The sequence below is a fragment of the Otolemur garnettii genome, unplaced genomic scaffold (assembly GCF_000181295.1).
Source record: "Otolemur garnettii isolate 467f Iridium unplaced genomic scaffold, OtoGar3 scaffold00013, whole genome shotgun sequence".
Taxonomy (NCBI): Eukaryota; Metazoa; Chordata; class Mammalia; order Primates; family Galagidae; genus Otolemur; species Otolemur garnettii.
In genome coordinates this window covers 3,299,303-3,322,233 of record NW_003852408.1, presented here as the reverse complement: position 1 = coordinate 3,322,233, position 22,931 = coordinate 3,299,303, and the positions used below count along the sequence as shown (strand labels likewise).

At 41.3% G+C, this 22,931-nt stretch overlaps 1 protein-coding gene across 1 annotated transcript in view; it reads left to right on the top strand.

Annotated features, from left to right (window-relative positions):
• The window catches only part of LOC100962440 (nuclear body protein SP140), a 103,754-nt gene that overhangs the window by 36,799 nt on the left and 44,024 nt on the right, over positions 1 to 22,931 (top strand). The window contains exons 2-8 of the mRNA XM_023510366.1: positions 3,605 to 3,782; positions 5,424 to 5,592; positions 8,785 to 8,853; positions 10,510 to 10,659; positions 14,100 to 14,180; positions 16,160 to 16,237; positions 19,498 to 19,578. Of these exons, the coding sequence (XP_023366134.1) occupies positions 3,605 to 3,782; positions 5,424 to 5,592; positions 8,785 to 8,853; positions 10,510 to 10,659; positions 14,100 to 14,180; positions 16,160 to 16,237; positions 19,498 to 19,578 (806 nt within the window). The remainder of the gene's footprint in view (positions 1 to 3,604; positions 3,783 to 5,423; positions 5,593 to 8,784; positions 8,854 to 10,509; positions 10,660 to 14,099; positions 14,181 to 16,159; positions 16,238 to 19,497; positions 19,579 to 22,931) is intronic.

Below are 22,931 nucleotides of genomic sequence, written 5' to 3'. Positions count from 1 at the left end.
CTCCCCTCCCTCTCTTTTCCCATTCAGAAGGTTGTCTGTTTCCTTTGGTTATTGTTTTCTTAGCTTTACTGAAGCTTTTCAGTTTAATTACATCCCATTTGTTTATTTTTGTTGTTGCAATTGCCATTGAAGTCTTTTCCATAAAAATCTTTCCCCAGGCCAGTATCTTCAAGTGTTTTCTCCACATTTTCTTTGAGGATTTTTATTGTTTCATACCTTAGAGTTAAATCTTTTATCCAGCTTGAATCAATTTTTGTGAGTAGAGAAAGGTATGGGTCTAGTTTCAGTCTTTTTCATGTGGCTATCCAGTTCTTCTAAACATCCTTATTTATTGAATAAGGATTCTCTTCCTCGGTGTATTTTCTTGTTTGGTATATCAAAGATTGGGTGGCTGTAAGATGTTAGTTTCATCTCATGATTTTCTATTTAGTTCCAAACGTCAATGTCTCTATTTTTGGTCTAATACCATGGTGTTTTCCTCACTATGGCCTTGTAGTATAACTGAAAGTCTGGTAGGGTGATGTCCCCAGCTTTGTTTTTATTACTAGGAATTGTCTTGGCTATCTGGTTTTTTTCTGGAACTTCCAGCACTATGTTGAATACTAGTAGTGATAAAGGACAACCTTGTCTGGTTCCAGTTCTAAGTGGAAAAGCTTTCAGTTTTACTCCATTCAGTATAATATTAGCTGTGGGTTTGTCATAGATGGCTTTGATCACTTTAAGAAATGTTCCACCTATGCCTACATGTAGCAGCCCGAATAGCCTATGGCTACGAGGAGTAAGAGTTATAGGAAATATCTGTAATGGAACACCTTGGTGAAAAGGGTGTGGAGAGAGATTTGGTTCTAACTAGCATGAGAGAGCTTGTGAGATGAGAGCATTGGTGAATTGGCAGTCTCTATACCTGTGGTGGTGAGAGGCACAAGCTCAGCCTTATATTAGGCTGGAGGAGAAGGCTGTCAAAAAGCATGTGCGTTCTATCATGGACACACTTACTCTGACTCTGTCTCCTCTTCTGCCTGCAGAACACCAGCACGGCGTCTCTCTGCTGAAGATTACCAAGCTCTGCCGAAGACTAAGATCTATCTATGCTAAGAAGTCTGTTTTACTCTCTCTAATATACTCCCTCTCTCTCCAGCTAAAGTAAATAGCACTCAGGCAACTAAGAGAAACTGTTCCTGAGCAAGGTAGCTTAGTACTTTATGTCCAGAACCTACCTAAGCCGGCCCGAGACCTGGCCAGCCCTGGGCCCTGACAAATGGTGTTAGAAGCAGATCCTGCACTTACATTCTTAAGTGTTCTAATTAGAAAACGATGCTGAATTTTATTGAATGCTTTTTATGCATCTATTACGAGGATCATATGGCCTTTGTTTTTGTTTCTATTTTTAATTTTATAGCCATTTAGTTAACTTAAAATACTTTCAGCTATCTTTTGTAATTTGCAGGCCCTTTGTCTTATTTTCTGGTTGTTTCTTTTCTGCATGGCATTTTGAACCATCATATGTTTTTGTATCCATATGATAGTAATTGCTTTTTAGAAATTCTCTTCTGTTCCCTGCCCTATCTCTATAAGGTTTTTCCCTTTGCTCATCTTGATCCTGCTCCTTCATGTTGTAGGTTTCCAGAAATTCCTATGGCCTGTTGTAGTTTCTTCATACTTATGCATGTGGAGCTGACAAGCTAACTTGGAACTTCATTTAATGAGATGGGGTTGCAAACTCTGAACTTCTCTGAGGGAATCCCAAATGCTGAAGGTGAAGGCCTTTTCTCTCAGTCATTTCCATTTTTCTTAAAACATCTCCAATCTCTTACCTGAATGAAGATGTTCTGTGTCAGACAAAAGATTGTTTTGTATTTGACCTTCTGAACAATCCCTTGGTTTTTGTCTTTGTATTTCCTTCCCGCCATTAATACCTTCCCAGAAGTTTGCCAGACACCCTGGATCCTTTCCTGACCTCTGGGAGTATCTTCCACTTGCAAAAGCAGTTAGAGCTGCTCTGACAACTTTGTCTTCTGATTTTAGTCTAAATTGCTCATCTAATTCCTTTCTCTTTGTCATTATGACTTTAATTCTTTTACTTTCATTTTAGGGAATACTCTAGTAGGAGAAAAATACTTCTCTTCAATCAACTATCTTTAACCAGAAGTCTTTTTTTTTTTTTTTATTTTTAAGGAATTCAATGGCTAAATGAGATTTTGGTCTATCCTAATGCATGTTTGGGGGATGGGAGTCTCAATGACCCCCTTATAGTAGAATAAAAAACCCTGTAAGTCGGAGAAATTTGTGAAGGCCTTATTAGCACAGGGCACACTTCATCAAGTAAGAAACAGTATTACAAACCTTTGTGACTTTTCCTAGGGTTGTACTTAATGTCTGAAATTCAGAGGCCTCTACATATCACCTCTGCAGGCAAGTTTAGACACAGAGCAATGTGTCCTGCTTTTGAAAATGTGCACAAGTCTCCATTTTGGATTGGAGAAAGAGAGTGATATCCTTGTGACTGTTCTTAATTCAAACCTTGCCAGATGAGAAACTTGGAACACCATTTTATGATCCAGAATCCCATTCCTCTGAAGTTTATCATGGGTGAGGTATACCTCTTTAAATCTTCCCAAAATTTCTTCTCTTTTTTTAAGTAAGAAGACTTGCAGTTTAGTGCTCAGTTGTGTAATGTATTGGTCAATGTTTTCATTTCTTTCTCTGTGACTTAAAAAAATTGTACTAGCCAGAGTTCTTCAGAGAAACAGAATTAGTAGAATGTGTACATGTATGTGGAAAAATATTTGTTATAAGGAACTGGCTTACTCAGTTATGGAGGCTGGCAAGTGCCAAATCTATGGTGTGGGCCAGCAGGCGGGAGACCGGAGAGGGCTGGGGTACAGTTGCAGTTTGGAGGCAGTCTGCTAGGGAATTCTCTCCTCCTTAAGCTGCTGGTCTTTCCTTTCAACTCAGGCTTTCCAATGATTGGATGATACCCATCCCCATTATGGAAGGCAATCTGCCTTACTCAGAATTCACCAATTTCCATGATAGTCTTATCTGATAAAACTCTCCAAGTAATAGTATTAATTTCTGTAGAGATTTTAACATTTAAAAAGATTCTATTTTAGAGAAGGAGCTCACTCAGTCACCCAGGCTGGAATACATTTGGTGTGATCATAGTTCACTGCAACCTCAAACTCCTCATTATGTTTGCCAGGATGGCCTTGAACTCTTGGCTTCAAGCAGTAGCCCCACACTCTGTCCTCCCAAAGTCCTGGGATTTCAGGCATGAACTACAATGCCCAGCCAATTTTAACATTTTTTAACTCAGTATTTTCCCTAGAGAGTTCAGGCTAAGATCTCTTTTCAATAGTTTGATTGGAACAGGGTGAACCTTTTCACATTTAGGTATCGGTCTTCTTTAAGCTTGCTGTTTTCCTCTCTTCCACCCTTGACTTTTCCAAAAGTAAACAAATTCCATTTATTCTTCCCTTCTCTCCATAAGAACACTTATTTTACACATGTTGGCTCTTCACTGATCATCCTTTATGTCTCAAATCTCCTGGGCTCGCAGAACTCTTAGAAACTTAATGTCTTTTTCCTTGTTTTATTTTTGCAGGATGGACACAGACAGCCAGAACACAGACAACAAGGACCTAGATGAGCTGATTTTCCCTCAGCTCCTTCTCAAGCACTTCAGAGAAAACAAGGTGGAGATTGCAACTGCGATAACACAGCCATTTCCTTTCCTCATGAGCCTCCGAGACCGTGCCTTCATCTCTCAGACAATGTTTGAAGTAAGTGAGAATTTCCTCATGATGGTAATCTAGGCCCACATTTTATTCTGCTGAACTTCAGGATGCAACTGTTAATGAAAAACACAAACCCTGTAAAATAACTTAGAGAGCTTTATTCTGGGCCAAATATGAGGGCTGTGACCTGGGGAAGCACAGTCTCAAAGGTCCTGAGAAAATGGTCTGAGGTGTGCAGGTTACAGTTTGGTTGTGTACATTTTTAGGAGACAGGAATTGCAGGTAAAATCACAAGTCAAAACCTGGAAGGTTGGTTTGGCTCCAAAGGTGCGGCATCTTGAATAGGGTAGCTTACAGCTTACCCATGGATTCAGAGATTCTTTAAGTTTTAATTAGTTAAAAGAGTAAAGTACTGTGTAAAAAGATTGGAGTCAGTAGAAAGGGATGGTTTAATTTAAGAAAGCCTGCTCATGATAGAGCTAGCCACAATATGCTTAAATTAGTGGGTCGCAGGTGTGACTTATCTTTTGCCTCACATGGCCTTAGGTGCTATTGTAATTTGGTATCATATGGCCATGGAGTTCCTTCTATCAGTCTTATGGTACCTATTTTAAAATTAATGCTGGCCAGTTGCGGTGTCTAAACTCCAAAAGGGGGTGGGGGAGATATGAGGTGTTGTATCTGGCTTCACTTCCTGGCATGGGTGGGAACTCCATTTTAAGGTTTTTCTGGGGTTCCCTTGGCCCACAGGGGGTCTGTTAAGTCAGTGTGGGGCTTAGGACTTTATTTTTAGTTTACTCAATAAACAGACTGAAGGACCTCCTGTGAGTGGTGACCTTCACCATGCTGTAAGTGAGGAGGTGACAGGAGAAGCTCCATAAGAACACTTATTTGACACATGTTGGCTTTTCACTGATCATCCTTTATGTCTCAAATCTCCTGGGCTCACAGACCTCTTCTCTCTTCTGTAGTACCACGGGACGGGCACTATGAAGGGACTGGAGCAGGAATGGGAGTGCTGCTAGGTGTAGAGTAGCAAGGGTGCATTTATACAATATACCAGTGGACGCTAAAATTGAAGCAAATAAGTGATCCAGGCAGCGTTTCCTTATAAAGGAAGACTGAGGTTTTTGAAATTCACAGGGAAGTTGTGTCACTGCAGGACACATGTGGAAGCAGATGCTTGCTACTTTCTCTTCAACTCATTTTTTGCTGTTTTGGACATTTCTGGAGCCCTAGTATGCAAGTGAATGTCAGCAGTGGACCCCCCAAGGATACTGAGGATAAGCTTTCTTGTCTCAGAGCAATGAGGGTAGTCATCTGGTTTCCTGGAGCCTGTGGGGCCAGGCCAATCCTGGCACTGCTTATGCCTGTTGCTGAAACATCTCAGCCAGTCTCTCAAAGCCCCAAACAACATTTGACTCACATTTATTATATAAAATTATTCTCACATTTATTATATAAAATTATTCTCTCCTTTCAAGTGTTCAAGTGTATAGCAATATCAGAGAGTCAGGCTCACAAAATTAGAATCTATTTTGTGGTGGAGGACATTTAAAAAGTCAGCCAAATATAAGCAAAATTCTAATATTTCATGAGAGAACAAATGTTCTATCAGAAAGTCTTTTATATTCTGGATAACTTGTGAATCTATAGCTACATAATTATCCATTCAATACTTTAAAGAACTTTCAAGAAGCTTGTAGAAACCTGATCCCAGTGCCAAGAGTGATGTACGATGTCCTCAGTGAACTGGAGAGAACATTTGACCCGTCACTTCTGGAAACATTGTTCAGCAAAGTTAACCTGAAGGCCTATCCTGATTTAAATGAGATTTTCAGAAGCTTCCAAAAAGGTAACTATACCTCTTAACATCTTTTGGGGATTCAAGTCTATTTCATTCACTGAATAATCAGTTTACTCTTCACTAATATTTGACAAATATTTTACTGAGTGGCTACCATGTACCAGGCATGGAAGGAATACAATGGTGAAGACCACACATGTGACCTGTGTCCTCATGGACCTTATGTATGTATAGTGGGAGGGACAGATGATAACCAAGTAATTCCACAAATGGTTGCTCAGCCAGGACCTGATTTTGGTGCTGTAAAACCTGGGATTAAAGTTTCTACTTTTGGGGGGAAGATATGAATCGTGCCCTTTCCAAAGCCCTCTGTGGTAGTTATAGACATGTTCATAGACACAAAGATTTTCTTTGTATTGGAAATCTATCAGTCGGTATAGTCCTGAGTCAAAGTGCTTCTCCAGCTCAAGAGTGGGGCACTCAGGGAAAAGCCCAGAACATACCCATACGCTGAGGAGCAGCAGCATGTGAGATCTACAAAGTCTGAGAGCCGGTGGGGTTGGCTTTTAGAATCATGTGGTTGAATGGCAGGGTGTGGAGGGAGGTCTTGGAAGCTGATTCTGGAGAGGGAAGTTGGAGTGGATTTTGGAGAACCTAACACCCTACACAGAAGAATTTGAAGTTTATTTTTCAGGAAATAAAAAAGAAGTATGGGATTTCTAAACAGGGAAAAAGTAAGAGTTAGCGTGAAGTTTGGGATGCATTGATCTGTGAACATCATACCTTGAATCTAAAAAGAGCTATTTTGCTGTGCACGGTGGCTCATGTCTGTAATCCTAGCACTCTGGGAGGCTGAGGCAGGAGGATTGCTTGAGCTCAGGAGTTTGAGAGCAGCCTGAGCAAGAACTGAGCAACATCCTTCTAGCAGGAGGTTGTGTGTTGGGTGTTGTGGTGGGTGCCTGTAGTCCCAGCTATTTGGGAGGCTGAGGCAAGAAGATCTCTTGAGCCCAAGAGTTTGAGGTTGCTGTGAGCTGTGATGGTGCCCTGGCACTCTACCCAGGGTGACAGAGAGGGACACTCTCTCTTAAATAAATAAATAAAATAAAATAAAATAAAGTGAACTATTTCATTTCTATACTATCATATATCTAAGTCAGAGAAAAGACTAGAGGAAATAAAATACTGTACAGTTCTCCCTCCATATCAGCAGGGGATTGTCACAGGATACTTCTCTTCTCAACCCTCAATCCTGGATACCCAAGTCTCTTATATGAAAAGGCATACAGGAAGTTGAGGCAGGATGATCACTTGAGTCCAGCATTCAAGATTATAGTGAGCTATGACTATACTCCAGTCTGGGTGACAATTTGTCTTTATAAAAATAGAAATAAAAATAAAATGGTAAAGCATTTGCATATAACCTAAGCACATCCACCTGTACAATTCAAAACATCTTTAGGTTACCTGTAATACCTAATACAATGTAAGTGCTATGCATGTAGTAGTTGTATTGTATTAAAATTCTATTATTATTATTTTTTGTATTTTTTATTTAAAAACTTTTTTCAATATTTTTGTTCTGAAATTGGTTAAATTTATAGATCTGGAACCCATGGATAGGGAGCACTGACTATTCCTAGGCATAAATTTCAAGTCAGTGTTGTAAACGTATTTGTAACCAGGATGTTCCACGTGGTGGGTGCGAAGTAAATGGAGTTATCTTTTCTGCACACATCTCAAGGGCTCTGAAGACCCCTTCCCCAGGCTCTACATCTGCATCTCACATATGAGTTTCCAGCTCTCCATGGGCCAGGCACTCAGGCTCATGACTGCTGGACAGTGATGGGCATCACATGAGCTCGTGCAGCTGCCCACATTCCCTGGAAAGAAGCTGCCACCTCTGGGAGCTGTGAGGCAGTGGCCCAAAGCTGAGGATCTGGGAGCTGTGGTTCTAGCTGCCACTTTCCTTCTGGCCCTTTCTCACCTTCATCATGTGCTAAGAAGCTCTCACTTCTCACTGAGATAGCTGCACTCAGGGCTTTACTTCTGTTCTGTAGGCCACTGACCCATGTAACTATCCCCCATGCCCACCTGGACATGAAGTCAACATGTCCTTGGGTGGGAAAAGCATCAGTTATTCCCGTAGGTGCTCCAAACCTTCTAGTTTCCCCACCCCAGTGGGTATTTCCCCTAGGAGATATGCTCCCTTGTCAGTACTTTTATTATTATTTACTTTTAATTTTATTTTTTAGAGACAGGATCTAGCTATGTTGTCCAGGGTGCACTGAAACTCTGGGCTCAAGTGATCCTCCTGCCTCAGCTCCCTGGTAGCTGGGACTGCAGGTGCCCCACAGCCCCCAGGTCTTTGGTCCTTATATGGTATTTTTCTATATTTTCTGGGTGTTTCTCCTCATGGCTGTGAGTCTTTCTTCTCCATCTATGCTTGCTGGGTCATCTTAAAATACAGCTCTGAGGCCACTGGTGCCCTGGGCTTTACCTGTGCCTTTGTAGTCATCTCCCTGGGTCATTAGTACAGCTGTGATAATATTCACTTACTGCTTGTGCCTTTCAGAAAGCATGTTTTATTTGTTTCCTGGATGTCTCCCCACCCATACTACCTGGGAAAGTGCTATTTCCTCCTCACTGCTGCTTCTTTCTTATCAGATTATCTTTCTTAACCATTAAGCCAAAGGTCCATCCATTCCTCCCTCTCCTTCCTTCCTTCTTCCCTTCCTTTCTCCCTCCCTTCCTTTCTTCCTTCTTCCACCAACTCCCCATCTCTATCCTTAAAAGTTGTTGAGGCTTTCTCTTCTTCTCCTTCTTCTAAATATAGGCCTATTTCTCTATAACCATTCCATTACCTTCTGAAGAAATCCTTCTTTCTTCTTCCCTATTCATAGTTGCAGTTTATAAAACACTTTGAAAATTTATTATTTATTAGAAATTGGCTTTCACTGTTTTCTGCTCATTTTGAAGGAAGGTTAAGCAGTATTTACAACTTTCCCACTGTTTGTTCATACTAAAATCTTGAGAAGTGCATCTTGACCTGGAATGGCTGTAGCATTCTAGGAGTAACATTGAGTCAGAAGCTATTTGGGACCTACTGAACACCAGGGAGCCCCGAGGGCTGGATAGTTCCACTGAGCCACTGGAACAAAGATGTGCTTGATGGTGTAATTGTGAGATGCAGCCACTGGCCACTGTTTGAGATCTCTAATTGTCTTTTCCCCCTCTTCTCAGCGCTTCATGACTTCTTTTATGAAAATGATGATGAAGAAGAGCCTCACATTCATTCATTCCAGGACAGAAGTAATTATGCCTCCTTAAAACTCATGTTCTCATCTTCTAAGAGGAAAAGAGATTAGTGATCAGAGGACCAAACTTCTGAGTGGTGACTGTGACCCTGGGGAGGGAGGCAGGAGGAGACGGAGAAGGCAGAGCAGTGGTGTTTTGTGTGGGCTTTTAATTAAGCAACTAGACTTGGAATCCGAGAGTATTGGCAGGCAGATAACACAACAAGCAGATGGAACACACCAAAGAGAGGACATTTCAGTGAGCCTGAGTTAAGGGTGAACTGACAGCAGTAACTGTGAGTTAGGCACTCAGTGGATCTGGGAAGAGGTTGGGTGATGGTGCCATGTGACAAGTTCAGACAGGAAGTCTTTGGCGTGTCATAAGAAGGCACTGTTGTAATGTTACTCATAATAACAGAAAAGAGAGAAAGAGAGTGAGTAATAATTACACATGGAAGAGAACATGGAAGGAGTGGTGCTGTGTAGAAAAAAACAAGGGCAGAAGGGAAAGGAAATAAGAGGAGAGGAGAGAGAATGAAGGGGACTTGTAACACTAATAATAACATCAGAGGCCAGACCTGCGTTTCACCAGCCACTCGGCATATCGACCAACTCATTAATGCTCATGTATCAAACATCACTACTGTTTCTAGCTTTCCAATCATCATTTCATTTATATTATTGTTAATAATTATATTAGAACCTAAGATATTCATACTGAATACTATGATTTCTTCATAAGTTACTATACCCCAAATATCTCTACACAAGTGGCATCTTATTATTCCCATTTTTCAGGAGAAGAAACTGAAGCCTGGTCATATTTAGTGACTTTGGCAAGGTCAAACCAGTAAGAATTGGCCTGTACAGGACTCAAACATTTTCTGTTCTACCAGTTAAGAACAAGGATTCTGAGACACCAAGTCCTGGCTTCTGATCTTTGCTCTAATACTTGGGAAAATAATTTCTCCATGGCTTAGTTTCCTCATCTGTTAATGTATAAATATAATAGTAAAGTTATTGAGAGAAGTAAATGACTTATGTGAAGCACTTACAAAAATATGTGGCACAAAGTAACTACTGTCTGCTTACTATTATTATAACCTGTATCTGACTCCAACAACTAGGCATTTGATTGGGCTCACATTTTTAGAGTTTTTCTCCTCAAACACCCACTGAGCAGACAATTATTTCCCAGAATAGAGGAGAAGTGACAGAAACAACTTTTAAGCCCAAGAAAAGTTCTCCATTCTTAAACCAAATGGTCTACAATAAATTTATTTAATTTTTAAATGTTGGTTTTCCTTGGAAATGACCACTGTAAGAAAAATCCAAAGAACATAAATAGCCTTGTGAAATGCCATTAATATTGTGATTTAATCTGGATTTATAATTAAGCTGGCCTATGCTTTTAAAATGTATTAGTACATTGATATAAAGATTGGATCTATTTTAACAATATTTATTCTTTTAGATAAAAGCAAGTCATTAAAAGTAGAAAATGTATGTTAAAAGTACAAAGCATACCAGAATATATTTAGTGATTCATCTACTATTGAGGGTAGTAGGAATGAGAATAGGGTGAATGGAAGGATGCATAATAGTTTTTCCCAAAGAACAGAAGAGGTTTATTACAAAGGGGAAAATCTTTGGGATTTCTAATTTGATTTAGGGATGATGCTACCAGAAGCTGGAATCTCAGAGCATCTCAGCAATGAGGAGCAGATGGACAGAAGGGAAGAATATTCATGTCATGACTCAAATGATGCATTAAGTACCCAAGAAACAACAAGTGACTATGCTGGAAGCTCTGAACGAGAAGGTGAGGCTGACTGACAGTCCAGTTTTTGTCCCTGTGCCTGACCACACCTAGGGAGGGGGGAGGGACTGTGTCCTGTGCTCATATTCAGAAAGGAAGTCCAAGAGAATGAGAGATAAGGGTAGAGGACTAGACCAGTGCCTGAGCAAGGAGGCATTTATCTATTAAGAAAGGGTGTCTAATTTCTGTGGCGATGGGGAGAGAGAAACACACACGCACACATACACAGAAGTTTCACAGGACGCTGAAATAGCATAGGTGTAGAGGGAGCCAGAAGGAGAAACTATGGAGACAAAGAGGAGGGATCCGAGAGGGCTCACTGGGGTAGAGGGGTGAAGCATAGGTGATGGTGGTGGCCAAGGAGAGGGATGCCCTCAGAGTCAAGGGTGCACGAATGTCTGCCCAGCACCGGGAGCCACATTCAGAGTGAAATGTGAGAAATGGGCAGAAGCAGAATGAATTGCAAAGAGATTGAGAAAGAGGTAGAGCACACATGGAAAAAAATAATAAACCTCCACTCCTGCTATATACCGTCCATAAAAAATAATTCAACTTAGATCAGCGATCTTAAAGTTACAGGTCAAACCAGAAGGTTTCGAGAAGGAAGCAGAGAATGTCTTTGCAAATGCAGGGTAGGCAATAATTTGTTTTGTAGGTCACAAAAGTATAGACATAAAAGAGAAACTTGGCAAGTTAGACTTCACCAAATTAAATCCTTCTGCCTATCCAAAGACACTAGTAAGAAAAGGAAAAGACCAGCCACAGATCATGAGAAAACATTTGCAATATGCATAACTAACAATGGGTCGTATTGGGAATATATGAAGAACTTTTATAAATGGATGGTAAAAAGACACGATCAATTAAAAAAATGGACAAAAGACATAAACAGGCACTTCAGGACAGAAGACATAAAATGGCTAATAAGAACATAAACAAATGTACAACATCAGTCATCAGGGAAATGAAAATGAAAACTGCAATGACATACCATTCCATCCACTAAAATAGCTGAAATTAGAAACACTAATGACACTGAACATGAAGGTGAATGTGAGGAAATTGGAATTCCTGTCCCTTCCTGATGGAAATGTAAAATGATAATGACCACTTTGGAAAACTATGTGGCAGTCTCTTATAAAGCAGAACCTAACTTATGCCTCAGCAATTTCACTGCTAGGTATTTCCTTGGGAGAAATGAAAACATGGGCTCACACAGAGATTTGTACAAGAATGTTTATAGCAGCTTTATTCATAAAAGCTAAATTCTGGAACCAACTCAAATGCCCATCAACAGGAGAGGACATATACAAAGTATGACGTATTCAGAGTGTAATACTATCCAGCAATAAAACGAATGAACCGTTGGTATATGTAGCAACATGGATCAATCTCAAAAATATGTTGAGCCAAAGAGGCCTGTTGCAAGAGTACATAAAGACATGGTCTTACTTATCTGAGTGCCAGTACAGACAAGTATAGTACCAGGAAGGAAGGATGGTGATAAAAATTAGAATGGTGGTGACTTAAGCATAGGGAAATATCTGGGGTGGTGAAAAGGTTCCAAATCTTGACTGGGATGTTGGTTTCACAGTGGTTTATACTTAAGATATGGGCATCTCAATGAAAAAGAGGAATGCCAGGCTCTGTTGGGCCTAAGATGGGTGTGTCCATGAAGCTTGAACACTGGAGTTCAACTTGAGCACACTGAAGTCTCACGTCTGGTCACTGTCTGCATTCAGTCATCCTCATGTTGTTCTCAGCCCCCTATTACTTCTCTGTCCAGGGACCTGCCCTTACCTATCAACAGGTATGAGAGAAAACATGAGAAAGGAGATTTGAGCTCCTGAATGGACGGAGTCTTCATTTGGTGGAGAATGTAAAAAGAAAAAATAGGAAAGGTACTCAGGAGGTGATACGTGACAGATTTCATGAATAAATCCAAAGCAGCATAAAACCCTACCCTCCCAGGTTGGGATGAATGGATTATTTTTAAGTAATTTTATAGCACCATTAAGAAAACTCAGAAATAACATGCCATGCCAGGTCCATGTGGGAGATCTTCATTATGGAGTTGGCCAGTTGGGAGCCCGTGGTGCTGTGGTTGAAGTACAGTGGGAGAGTTTTGGAGGAGGTGAAAGAGGAGAACCTGCAGGATGGAATTTTTCAGGGAGGCCAAAATTAAAATAGTATTGGCAGCCAGAAGGTTGAGGTAAGGTGGGGAAACAGAGATGTAGTGGGAGGAAGTAGAAGACACATCAGAGAAGAGGGGAGATAAACCAAAAGGGCTGTCAAAGATCAGAGGTGAAGTGGGGAGAAGTCTGTGGAAAAGACGGATGAGAGGAAAATAAATAGCAAGAAGTGGGGCAAGTCACGGAGGGGTGCAGAAGCGCCTATGTAGAGAAAGGGTTAAACGAGAAAGGCATAAAATTGGTGATGAGTGAAAAGAGGATAAAAAGAGAGAGATCATTGTTGTCCCATGGTTTTCCAAATTGGAAACCTAAGAGTCACCCCTGAGTGACTGACTTACCCAACAAGGGCATTTCTTCTTCAGATGATCCCCACCTGTCCCTTTGTTGCATTCCCTAGGTGTCTGGGTGTCTGGTCTCCATCTCTGTCACTCTCACTGTTCTCAAGGCAATATCTTCCGCTCATTTTCTTCCTCTAATTTAGCTCCCTCAAAGACATTATTTGTACTTCAATAAGAACAGCTTACATTGTGTCATTTTCCGATTTACTTTCTCAATACACTAAGGATTAAATAAATGAGCTTTTTTAATTAGCATCCAAAGTCATCCACAATGTCCCACTTGCCTTTCCCCTGAGCCTCATCACCAGCCTCCTAAAATACTACTCCAGGATAGAATAAATTTTCCTCTGATAATTTCAGTTGTTCAATCTCTTTTTCATATGCTCTTTGCCCTCTTTAAAACTGGTCTCAGGTCCCACTGCCTTCCCTTTCTCCTTCTCCAATTCGGTTAACTCTGATTTAATACATACTGTCTGACAGAGGCCTTGCTTTAGAGACATCTTCAAAGGAACAATCAAGAGACAAAGGATGGGAGGGAAAGAGCAGGCCGAGAAAGCGAGAGGAAAAGCAGCGGGAGCAGGAAAGGGAGAAATGCACCCAGAGAAGATGGGCTCCAGGCGACACCAGCAGAGTCAACCAGGCAGAGATTGAGCAAATGTATAGAATCAAATGGAAAGAAAGGGATGAGAAAGAGAAGAAGGTGTACAGAAGAGAAGATTCTTCATGAAAGGTGAATTATTCTCACCTCTGGTGAAGGTTACTGGAGCAAAGTTAACCTCAGGTCAGGTTGTCTGGGAAGTGCGCACGCTTCGTTTACTCAGGCTTTCTGAATTTTCTCATTATGTGTTTTCTTCTTTTGATGCCTTCTTGGTCATAAATCAAGACAGCTGAGGGGTTTCATTCTTTTTTGCAGGGGACAGCAATGCCTATCCTGAAATGCATGATGTAGAAGAGCCTCAGGAAGCCTTGAGGTCCCCGCCAAGATGTGGGCCAGGTAAGGAAGGGGAGGATTGCTCTCCCTGACCTGCGGGTGTCAGACAGTAGAATTCAAAGCTGGTATTTCGTGATACATTTGAGACTGAGCATTCTCCACAGCCAAAGGTCCAGTTTGTCCTGGAATCTTGTGAGTCACATACATGTTTCTAAGTGCATGTTATAGTGGAAATACGCTAGAGTAAGACGATGTCTTTCATGCCTATTAACAATAAAAATGTGAATTTATACCTACTCATACATTATCTAGAGAATAAAAACTACTAAGTATTTTTGTTTGTTGTGATTATTATTTTGTCCTTAACTATAGAAAGCCTTCAAAGGAAACATGGGAAACATGTTCTTTCAGATTAACTGCTTGTAAATCTGAATTATTATTTTTGTCAAATATTTTTTATTATGTTACTGTCTCACATAGTGACTAATTCAAAGAATTCTGGCAAAGAGAATGTCCTTTTATCTGCACTACTTATGCATTTAGGTGGGCAAACTTCTCTGCTCCTGTAGCTTTTCTTCTTGTTTTCTCTTTCTCCTTCACCCTTTGTAGCTTTCTCTAAAGCAAGGCCTCTGTTAGATTTGACAGTGGAACCACACACACGTGTAGGGACCTTTTACCTGGTCAGAAAGTGAAACAAGAGCAGGACCAGTATCCCCAATAACTAACTCATTGCAGCAATAGTTGTCCGAGGCTGGTGGAGGATCAGATCGTCAAGCAGAGTTCACAGAGTTCACAGGAGACCCCGGAGGCCTGCAGGCTCCCAGGGGGGTGGCACAGGGCCCAGTACCAGGGCACTGTTATCTTCCAAAGTCTTTCAGGAGTGAGAAGAGGGAAAAGCAGAGAGAGACAGTAGGACTAGAGATTTGCAGGTGAGAAGCAAGAGATCTAGGAGAATGGAACCAGAAGAAAAGCAGAGCCACAAGCAGGAAAGGTGATGAAGGGCACTGAAGGGAAATGTGGAAGGAAAAGAGAAGGAATGTGACTTCTGTCTTCCGAAGAGAAGCTCACCTGAGTACCGAACACCAGAACTCAGCAGGAATGTCCTGAGGCCTACTGTCCCATCACTGCATCTAGGCTGTCATTTCCTTGTTTCTCTTTGGTTTCCTGGAAGAGATGCCAGAGAAACACTGAAACTGCTACCCGGTGGCGGGGGGAGGTAATTATATTTAAGGGACCAATTACTTCATTTCTTTGCCTGCCTGTCTCTGTGCCAGGGACACTTCCCGTCCCTCTCTCCCACCCCCACAACACAAATACACTCGTTCAGCCTCTGGTTGTTTTTCCCCAGGTGTGCGGGAGGCAAGGGGGAATGGAAGGCTAAGTCCTTTAATGGAAGATTTAAATTTTAGGTTGAAAAATTAGAAAATTAACTAGAGAGAACAGTTAGAGGTGGGGAACATAATAAGAGAGAACATAAGGGTAGAGAGTAATAAAAATGTAGTTTGGAGGCACCAAACAGAGTCATCTAAGCAGGCTTAATGTTATATACATGAATGTGGAATCTAAATCCTTCTAGGATGGGGTCTGATGAGAGAGAAAGAATTTTAAACTTAATTTCTGGGGGTTTTATGGGAACACGAAATGCTGTATACAGGAGAGATGAAGTGGAAGTAAGTTAAAAGAATAAGCAGGAAGACAGTGGGGCAAAGAGGTAAAGAACATCATGGAGGGAGAAGGCAGAAATGCAGAAAGCTGGTGGACACCAGGAGTAGGACGTGGAGTCAAGGAGACCCAGGAATGGCTTCCTGCTGCAGGTGCAGTGATGTGTGAAGGCAGCGCTAGGGGAGAAAGAAGGGAAGCGGAGAAAGGAAAGGGGCCCACGGACATGCTAAAAGAAGTGAGAAGCAAAACTCAGTTAGTACAAACATACCTTTGTTCCCACGGAGAAATTCTGCTCTGAACATCAGGGCTCAGCACGACACATCCAGGTATGCAGCTGGGTCTCTGTCAATTGTCTGTCATATTTCTCTTTCTCTCTTCAGGGTGTTGGAAACTTACTCCACAGACAGATGGAGAAGAATCAGAAGAAATCCCCAGGTTACTACCTTATGATAGAGAAGGTAGTTAAGATTTAAATTGTCTATTATCTAATTAAGATTTATTTTCTTGTCTACACCTGTTTCTTCATCCCTGTTCCCATCCATCCATCCATTCATCCTCACACACACAGAGACTATACCTAGCCTCTGCCTGCATTCACTGGGAGATACAAACAGTAGAAGAAGGATGAGTTCATGTTGGTTGAAGTTTTCCTGCACATAAACATGGGCCAAGAGATGGAGACTGGAAAATATAGATGGAGTCATGAAATGAACAGAGGTTTGAATGAGTGCTGGTTTAACCTAAATAGTCATGGAATCCAAATATCAGATTGGAATGTGTTATGTGTTATTAGGCAGGGAAGAGATAATTTCTACCCTACTTCCCCAAGGTTGTGAGAAGAATGTGGGCACAATGAATATGTCTATATCTTGCACTATAGAAAACTCATGCAAAAGACTTTTGAGAGGGATCTGATAAGGGGAAGGGAAATTGCTCCTTTGTCACCTGCAAAAGACTAGACCTTTAGTGGTAGGGGAGAAAGATGAGACAGAATATATCAGAAAGACTGAAATTTGAATTATTATATTTAAATTTTAGGTTAAAAAATTAGAAAATTAGCAGTGAGAATAGTTAGAGGCAGGGAAATGAGCACCAGGGAAGAAAGGAGATAAGCTTGATGCTAAGATGCAGAGTATTAAAAGGCAGAGAAAATGATCTTATGAGAGACACAGAGAAAAATAAAATGCCAACAGACAGGAACAGTGGAGGAGAGGGATGAAGGTTATGCACAGATGAAAATCTAAAGGAGAATGAGAAAAAGTCAGCAGAGCATGAAAACTGGTTGCAAGGGAGAGAGACCAGTTTGGGACATTGTACAGATTGAGGGAAAAGTCACTATACAGAAACAATTTCTAGCCTAAGGACAAACCATATTAGCAGAGAATTTTCTGATTATGGTGACTCAGATGATCAATGTGGCACCTGTAATATCCTCAGAGGCAATCATCCTCTCCCCCAGGCATTCTTGTCTGTCCCTACCTATAACTTAATGACTTCAAAACATGTGTTCAGACTCATCTAAGTTGAGTGCCTGAATATGTTCATGCAGCTATCAGAAAGACATTGCCATTTCCATGTTTTCCAGGAGCCTCAAGGCAAGACCCTTCCAAAAATTATGCATACCATCTTTCCTGTCACCAGCTCTGCCTTCTTTTTTTTAAATTCCAGATTAATGGGAGGGTAGACCATTAAGTTACATTGTTTGCATGTGTTAGGTAGAGGCCAAGTTGTAGTATACCCTCACCAGGAGGTGTGCCTTATACCCTTACATTGTGCCTGTTAGGTGAGAGTACACCAATCCCCTTCCCTCCTCCCCTCACCTCCCTCCTTCCCTTCCTACTCAAGTTTAGTTGAGTTTTCCTCTTATGTGGATGTATGTTTGACTACTGGTTTCATATTACTATTGAGTACATTGGATACTTGCTTTTCTGTTCATGTGATACTTTACTAAGTAGAATGTTCTCCAATTCTGTCCAGGTTAGGACAAAAGATGTAAACTCTCCATCTTTTTTATGGCTGAGTAGTACTCCATAGCATACATATGCCACTGTTTATTAATCCATTCATGTGTTCATGGGCACTTGGGTTAATGTTTCCTATCTCAGTATGGAACATTATTGCTCATTCTTCAAGCAGAAACCCAGGAATCATTAACGACTGGCTCCCCCTCCTCAGTTTAAACAACCCACCAGTCATCTAGCTTAGTCAATTTCACCTTTGCTGTATCTTCTACCTCTCCCTTCCTTTCCTGCCCCAACACAAATCTCTGGTCAGATCCATGTCTTATCAGTTGGGCTATAGCAGTAGCCTCCAGCCTCATGTCTTCCCTCTAGTCCTGCTCTATCACATCCATTTTTCTGCTCAATTAGATGACTTTTTGAAAAAGTGCAAGTTGGTTTATTTTGCTTTCCTATTTTAAGGTAGCCTTTTCTTGTTGTCATAAGGATTAAGTCTATTTTCCTTCCCAGGGCTCCCGCTCCATGTCTGTCTGTCTTGCTGATACTTCAAACTTTACACACCACTTTCTCAGTAACTTTAATCTTCTGATTACTCTTTCTCATCTGAGCCTTTGCACCTACTTATCTCTGTGCTTGGAACAGTCTTCCCATTCCACCTGACTCTCCATCTTGCTTACTAATCTGGTGAAACTGTGTGGAAATTATATACAATTTCAGAGATCTTTCTGATTCTTAAAAAAACAGCCAGATGAGAGATGAGGAAAGGGCATAAAGCGAAGCAACAGGGATGTGGGAGGGAGAAAAAAGAGGCAGGAATAGACCTGTAAAAAGAAACAAATCAAGACCAAAAGTACCAAGAGAGGCCGACAGACAGCAAGCCCAGAGTTAGAAATGGAAGCAGCAGAGGCACGTGGCAAGGATGAAAAACAGAATACAGACTCAGGGTGGGAGACAAGGTGGTTTGTGACCATCTCCATCACAGTTGGATTGTGCAAGGGCTCCTTTTATCTTCGCAAAAACCTCAAGACGTAGGCATGCAAATAGCTGTAACCTCTATTTTATAGACAGAGAAATAAAGCACAGAAATGCATGTGGTTTATTTCTGCAAGGAGAAAGTAGAAAAAGAAGTATGGGCACCCGTGTCCTACATGTGTCACGGGGTGACAGTTGTGGGAAACCAGCCAGTGGTCAGGGTGTAGTTACAGTTTCAGGATGTGAGGAGGAAGGCTGAGGAGTCTGTAGGTTTCTGGGGGATTGGGCCAGGGCCCAATATAAGACTTTAAGGGAAAATTCAATGCTGGTGGGAGGGAAGAGAAGTCATAGAGAGACAGAGAACATAGGAATAGAGTCTTCCCTTTGGGAGAAGAGAGATCAAGAATAAGAGCTAAACAGGTAGTAGAAAGTATTACTGAAAGTAAGATTTCAGTAATATTCTTTTCCAGTAATATTTCAGATAGTATTACTGAAAAAGAAAAATATATAGAAATAAGAGGCAGGAAAAGCCAGTGAGAGAGAAACCCAGACAATGGCAGAGCTGCACAGGTGGGAAGCAGAAGTGTGTGGAGGCAGATGGTAGGTAGGACACTGAGAAGTAGAGAGAAGGAGTAGGAAGTGTAACAAAATAGGAAAAGGGGGAACAAGAGTGCATGGGACCTCACAGTTCAGAGTTGGTATGTTTTCTCATCTTGGGTGGCATGAGCACACTGAGACCAGTTTCTGGCTCACCCTCTGTGGTTCATCATTTCCTTGTTTCTCTGCAGAGTCCTGTAACACCGCAACTCCACAGATGACTAATGAAGAACTAGACAAGGTGCTCAGTCTGCTACCAAGTGAAGGAGAAGGTAATTAGGAATTAAATTCTCAGCCACTTCAACACATACTTGTTCTCTAGCTGGCACAGAAAACTTACCCCCCCCCCCATCCTCTCCTTTGCTTCTTCAAATTCACATGCATAGAGTTAGAATTGTGTTCATTTTTTGTTTTGTTTTTCTCATAACTATGAGAGAGACAAAGGATGAAGGTGAGCCAAGCCCCTGTTTGGAGAATGTGGTAAAACAAAGTATGCCCATGGCAGGCCAGGGACAGCAAAGAAGAAGTGTCTGTGTGGTGTTATTCACATATCAAACCTAAATATCAGCAGGTTATGGCAGTCAAGACAGAGGAGATTATTTTCAGCCTACTTTCAGAAGTACAAGGAACATAGACCTAAGGTTTATGAATGGTCACAGTCTTGCAGTTGAGAAAAGTCACATGGGAGACCCTTGAGATAGAGCTGACAAAGGAAGGGGCTATGGTGCAGTGGTCCACATGAATGTGGAAGAGGCTTTGCCAACCTGGAGGAGAGACCTTTGAGGATGAAGAAAATATACAGAATAATGTAAATATTACAGCACCTAGGAGGGTATGTTAAGACCCAGAAAAACAGAGATAGTCCCCCAGGAGAACAGGGCACAACAGCCCCCTAGACCCACACACCATGTGTGGGTCATGTCCCCCTTGGCTTTGTGCACCAGGTGACAGGCCATGTCCCCCACCTTGTAGACTTGCAGGCCATGCAGCCAAGACATGCTCCTTGGTTATATGCACCAGCTGGCAATGCCTCTGTAGCCCCAAGAGCTGACCAGTGGAATAACTCCCTAGTCCTGCATGTGCCAGCTGGCAGGCCACACCCCCATGGCATCATAGCTATGGCCCATTTCTCCACCATGAACCCAGAAGGTATCCCTGCTACATATAACCCTTACTCTTCAAACTGGATGTAGTGAATGTTCTCAGCCCTGTCCCTAGTGGCCACTACCTAGATAGCCTCCCCCACTGCCACCACTGCAGAGACATCCAGGCAGAGCAATCTCCTACAATCTCAGTGGTGAGGGACATACTCAGAACCTACCTGATCTTCCAACAGTTACTAAACTCAAAAGATAATAGATGCTAGGGATCAACCCAATAGTCCATACTCCTGCATTGGCCCATGTCCCACAACCTCACCTCCCCTTGGCATCCACCAAGGTCCTTTGACCTACTTTGCCACTGATTGGCATCCAATGAAGAACCTAGGTGTCCAAGAAGATTACTGCAACTTGCCCTACTGCTGGCTATAGTCTTGTGTTGTGTCTGGGCACATCCCATGATCCACTTATGTACTGGCCAAGGTCACACCACCCACCTCTGTGGAGAGGGACTTGCACAGCCCCCTGACTGAGCTTCCAACAGTGACCTGGGGACTAATTTACCAATCTGAGTGAATGAATATCCCCAGCATTGCCTCAGACTGTGACAACTACAGGGGATGCCAGAGAAAAGTTATTTTGCAGGTTCTCTTACCATGGGTAAGTAAAAAATTCATGTTATTTTCAAATATAGGTCTGTCATGGAACCAGTGCAATGCAGACAGCTGAAAATATCAACATAGTGTTTGGGGAAAATGTAGCTAATGAATGTAAAGTATGTTGATGGTTTGATAAATTCTATTCTGGTGACTTTAATCTTGAAAATGAGCCATGTGGGTGAACTGAGACCAAGGTAGATGATGATAAGCTTAATGCTGTAGTGGAAGCAAATCCATCTCACCCTACATGTGTATTAGTAGCAAAGTTTCCCATTGTTCTTCCAACAATATTGGACAATTTTAAACAAATGAGCAAGGTAGAGAAGCTGGATAGATGGGTTATGCATGAATTAAATGAGCATCAGAAGGGAAATCGTCTTGGAGCTTGAAGGTGAACCATTTCTACTTGTATTGTTACAAATGATTAAAAATGGATTCTTTTTGACAGTTGCAGGCATTCCCCACCATGGCTGGATAAAAACTGAGTACCAAAACATAATCCAATAGGGTGGTTTTGATTTGCATTTCTCTGATGATAGTGTGGGTGTAGAGAGAAAGGGACACTTATACACTATTGGTGGGATTGCAAACTCAGACAGCCTTTTTGGAAAGACGTATGGAGAATCCTCAAAGAGCTAAAAGTAGACCTTCTGTTTGATCACATAGTCCCATTACTACGTATCTACCCAGAAGAAAAAAAATTATTTTACCATAAAGACATGTGTACTCCAATGTTTATAGCAGCTCAACTCAAAAGATGTGGAAACAACTCAAGTGCCCCTCAACTCATGAATGAATAAATAAACCATGCAATATTTATACCAGGGAATACTATTCAGCCATAAAGAAAGATGGAGACATCACATCTTTTTTATTTACCTGGAAAGATTTGGAGAACATCCTCCTAAGTAAAGCGTTACAGGAATGGAAAAGCAAGCATCCAGTGTACTAATATGAAACTAGAAGATGAACAACTTACCCACTCACACTAGAGAAAAGCACATTTAAATTCAAGAAGGGGGCAAGGGAAGAAGGGAGAAGGTGTGGTAAGCTCTTTACCTATTTGGGACAATATAGGGGTAATGGCACATTTCCTGGGTGAAGGGCTCAGTTGCAACTTGGACTTTACCTAACAAATGCAAGCAATGTAACCTAATTGTAGCCAATTTTAACTTTATATTAATCTGAAAAAAGACTTCTGCATTTGAATGTTTGTTGTAGCACAATTCACAATTGCAAAGATGTGAATCCACCTAGAAGAACATCAATGCATGAGTGGTTAAATAAAATGTACCGTGTGTGTGCACACACACATACACACACGCACATCATACTTCTTAGTCCTAAAAAGCAGTGAAATAATGTCATTTTCAGCAGTTGGATGGAACTGGAGACCATCATCCCAAGTGAAGTATTTCTGGAGTGGAAAACCAAATGTCCTAAGTTTTCATGAATAAGTGGGAGCTCAATAATGGGTACACAGATGCAGAAAGAGATGTAAAGGACATGAGAAACTAAAAGAGGGATAGGGTGGGGGTATGTGGCATAAAAACTTACCAACTGGGGACTGTGAATACTGTCCTGGTGACAGGCACACCAAAAGCCCTGATGTAAGCATTATGTAAGGTATCCATGTAACAAAAATACTTGTACCTCTTTAATTAATATTTAGAAATAAAAATAAAACAAAATAAGAAAAGGCATTTGTTAAAAGAAAGAGATAGAAAGAGACAAAGTTGAAAGGAGATAACCTCAATAAGAAATAAAGTAGATAAAAATTAATAATAAAAATTAGATAAAATTATACATATAGAGGCAAATAGATACACATAATAGTAAGAACAACACTGTGGGAAGGAAATGCAG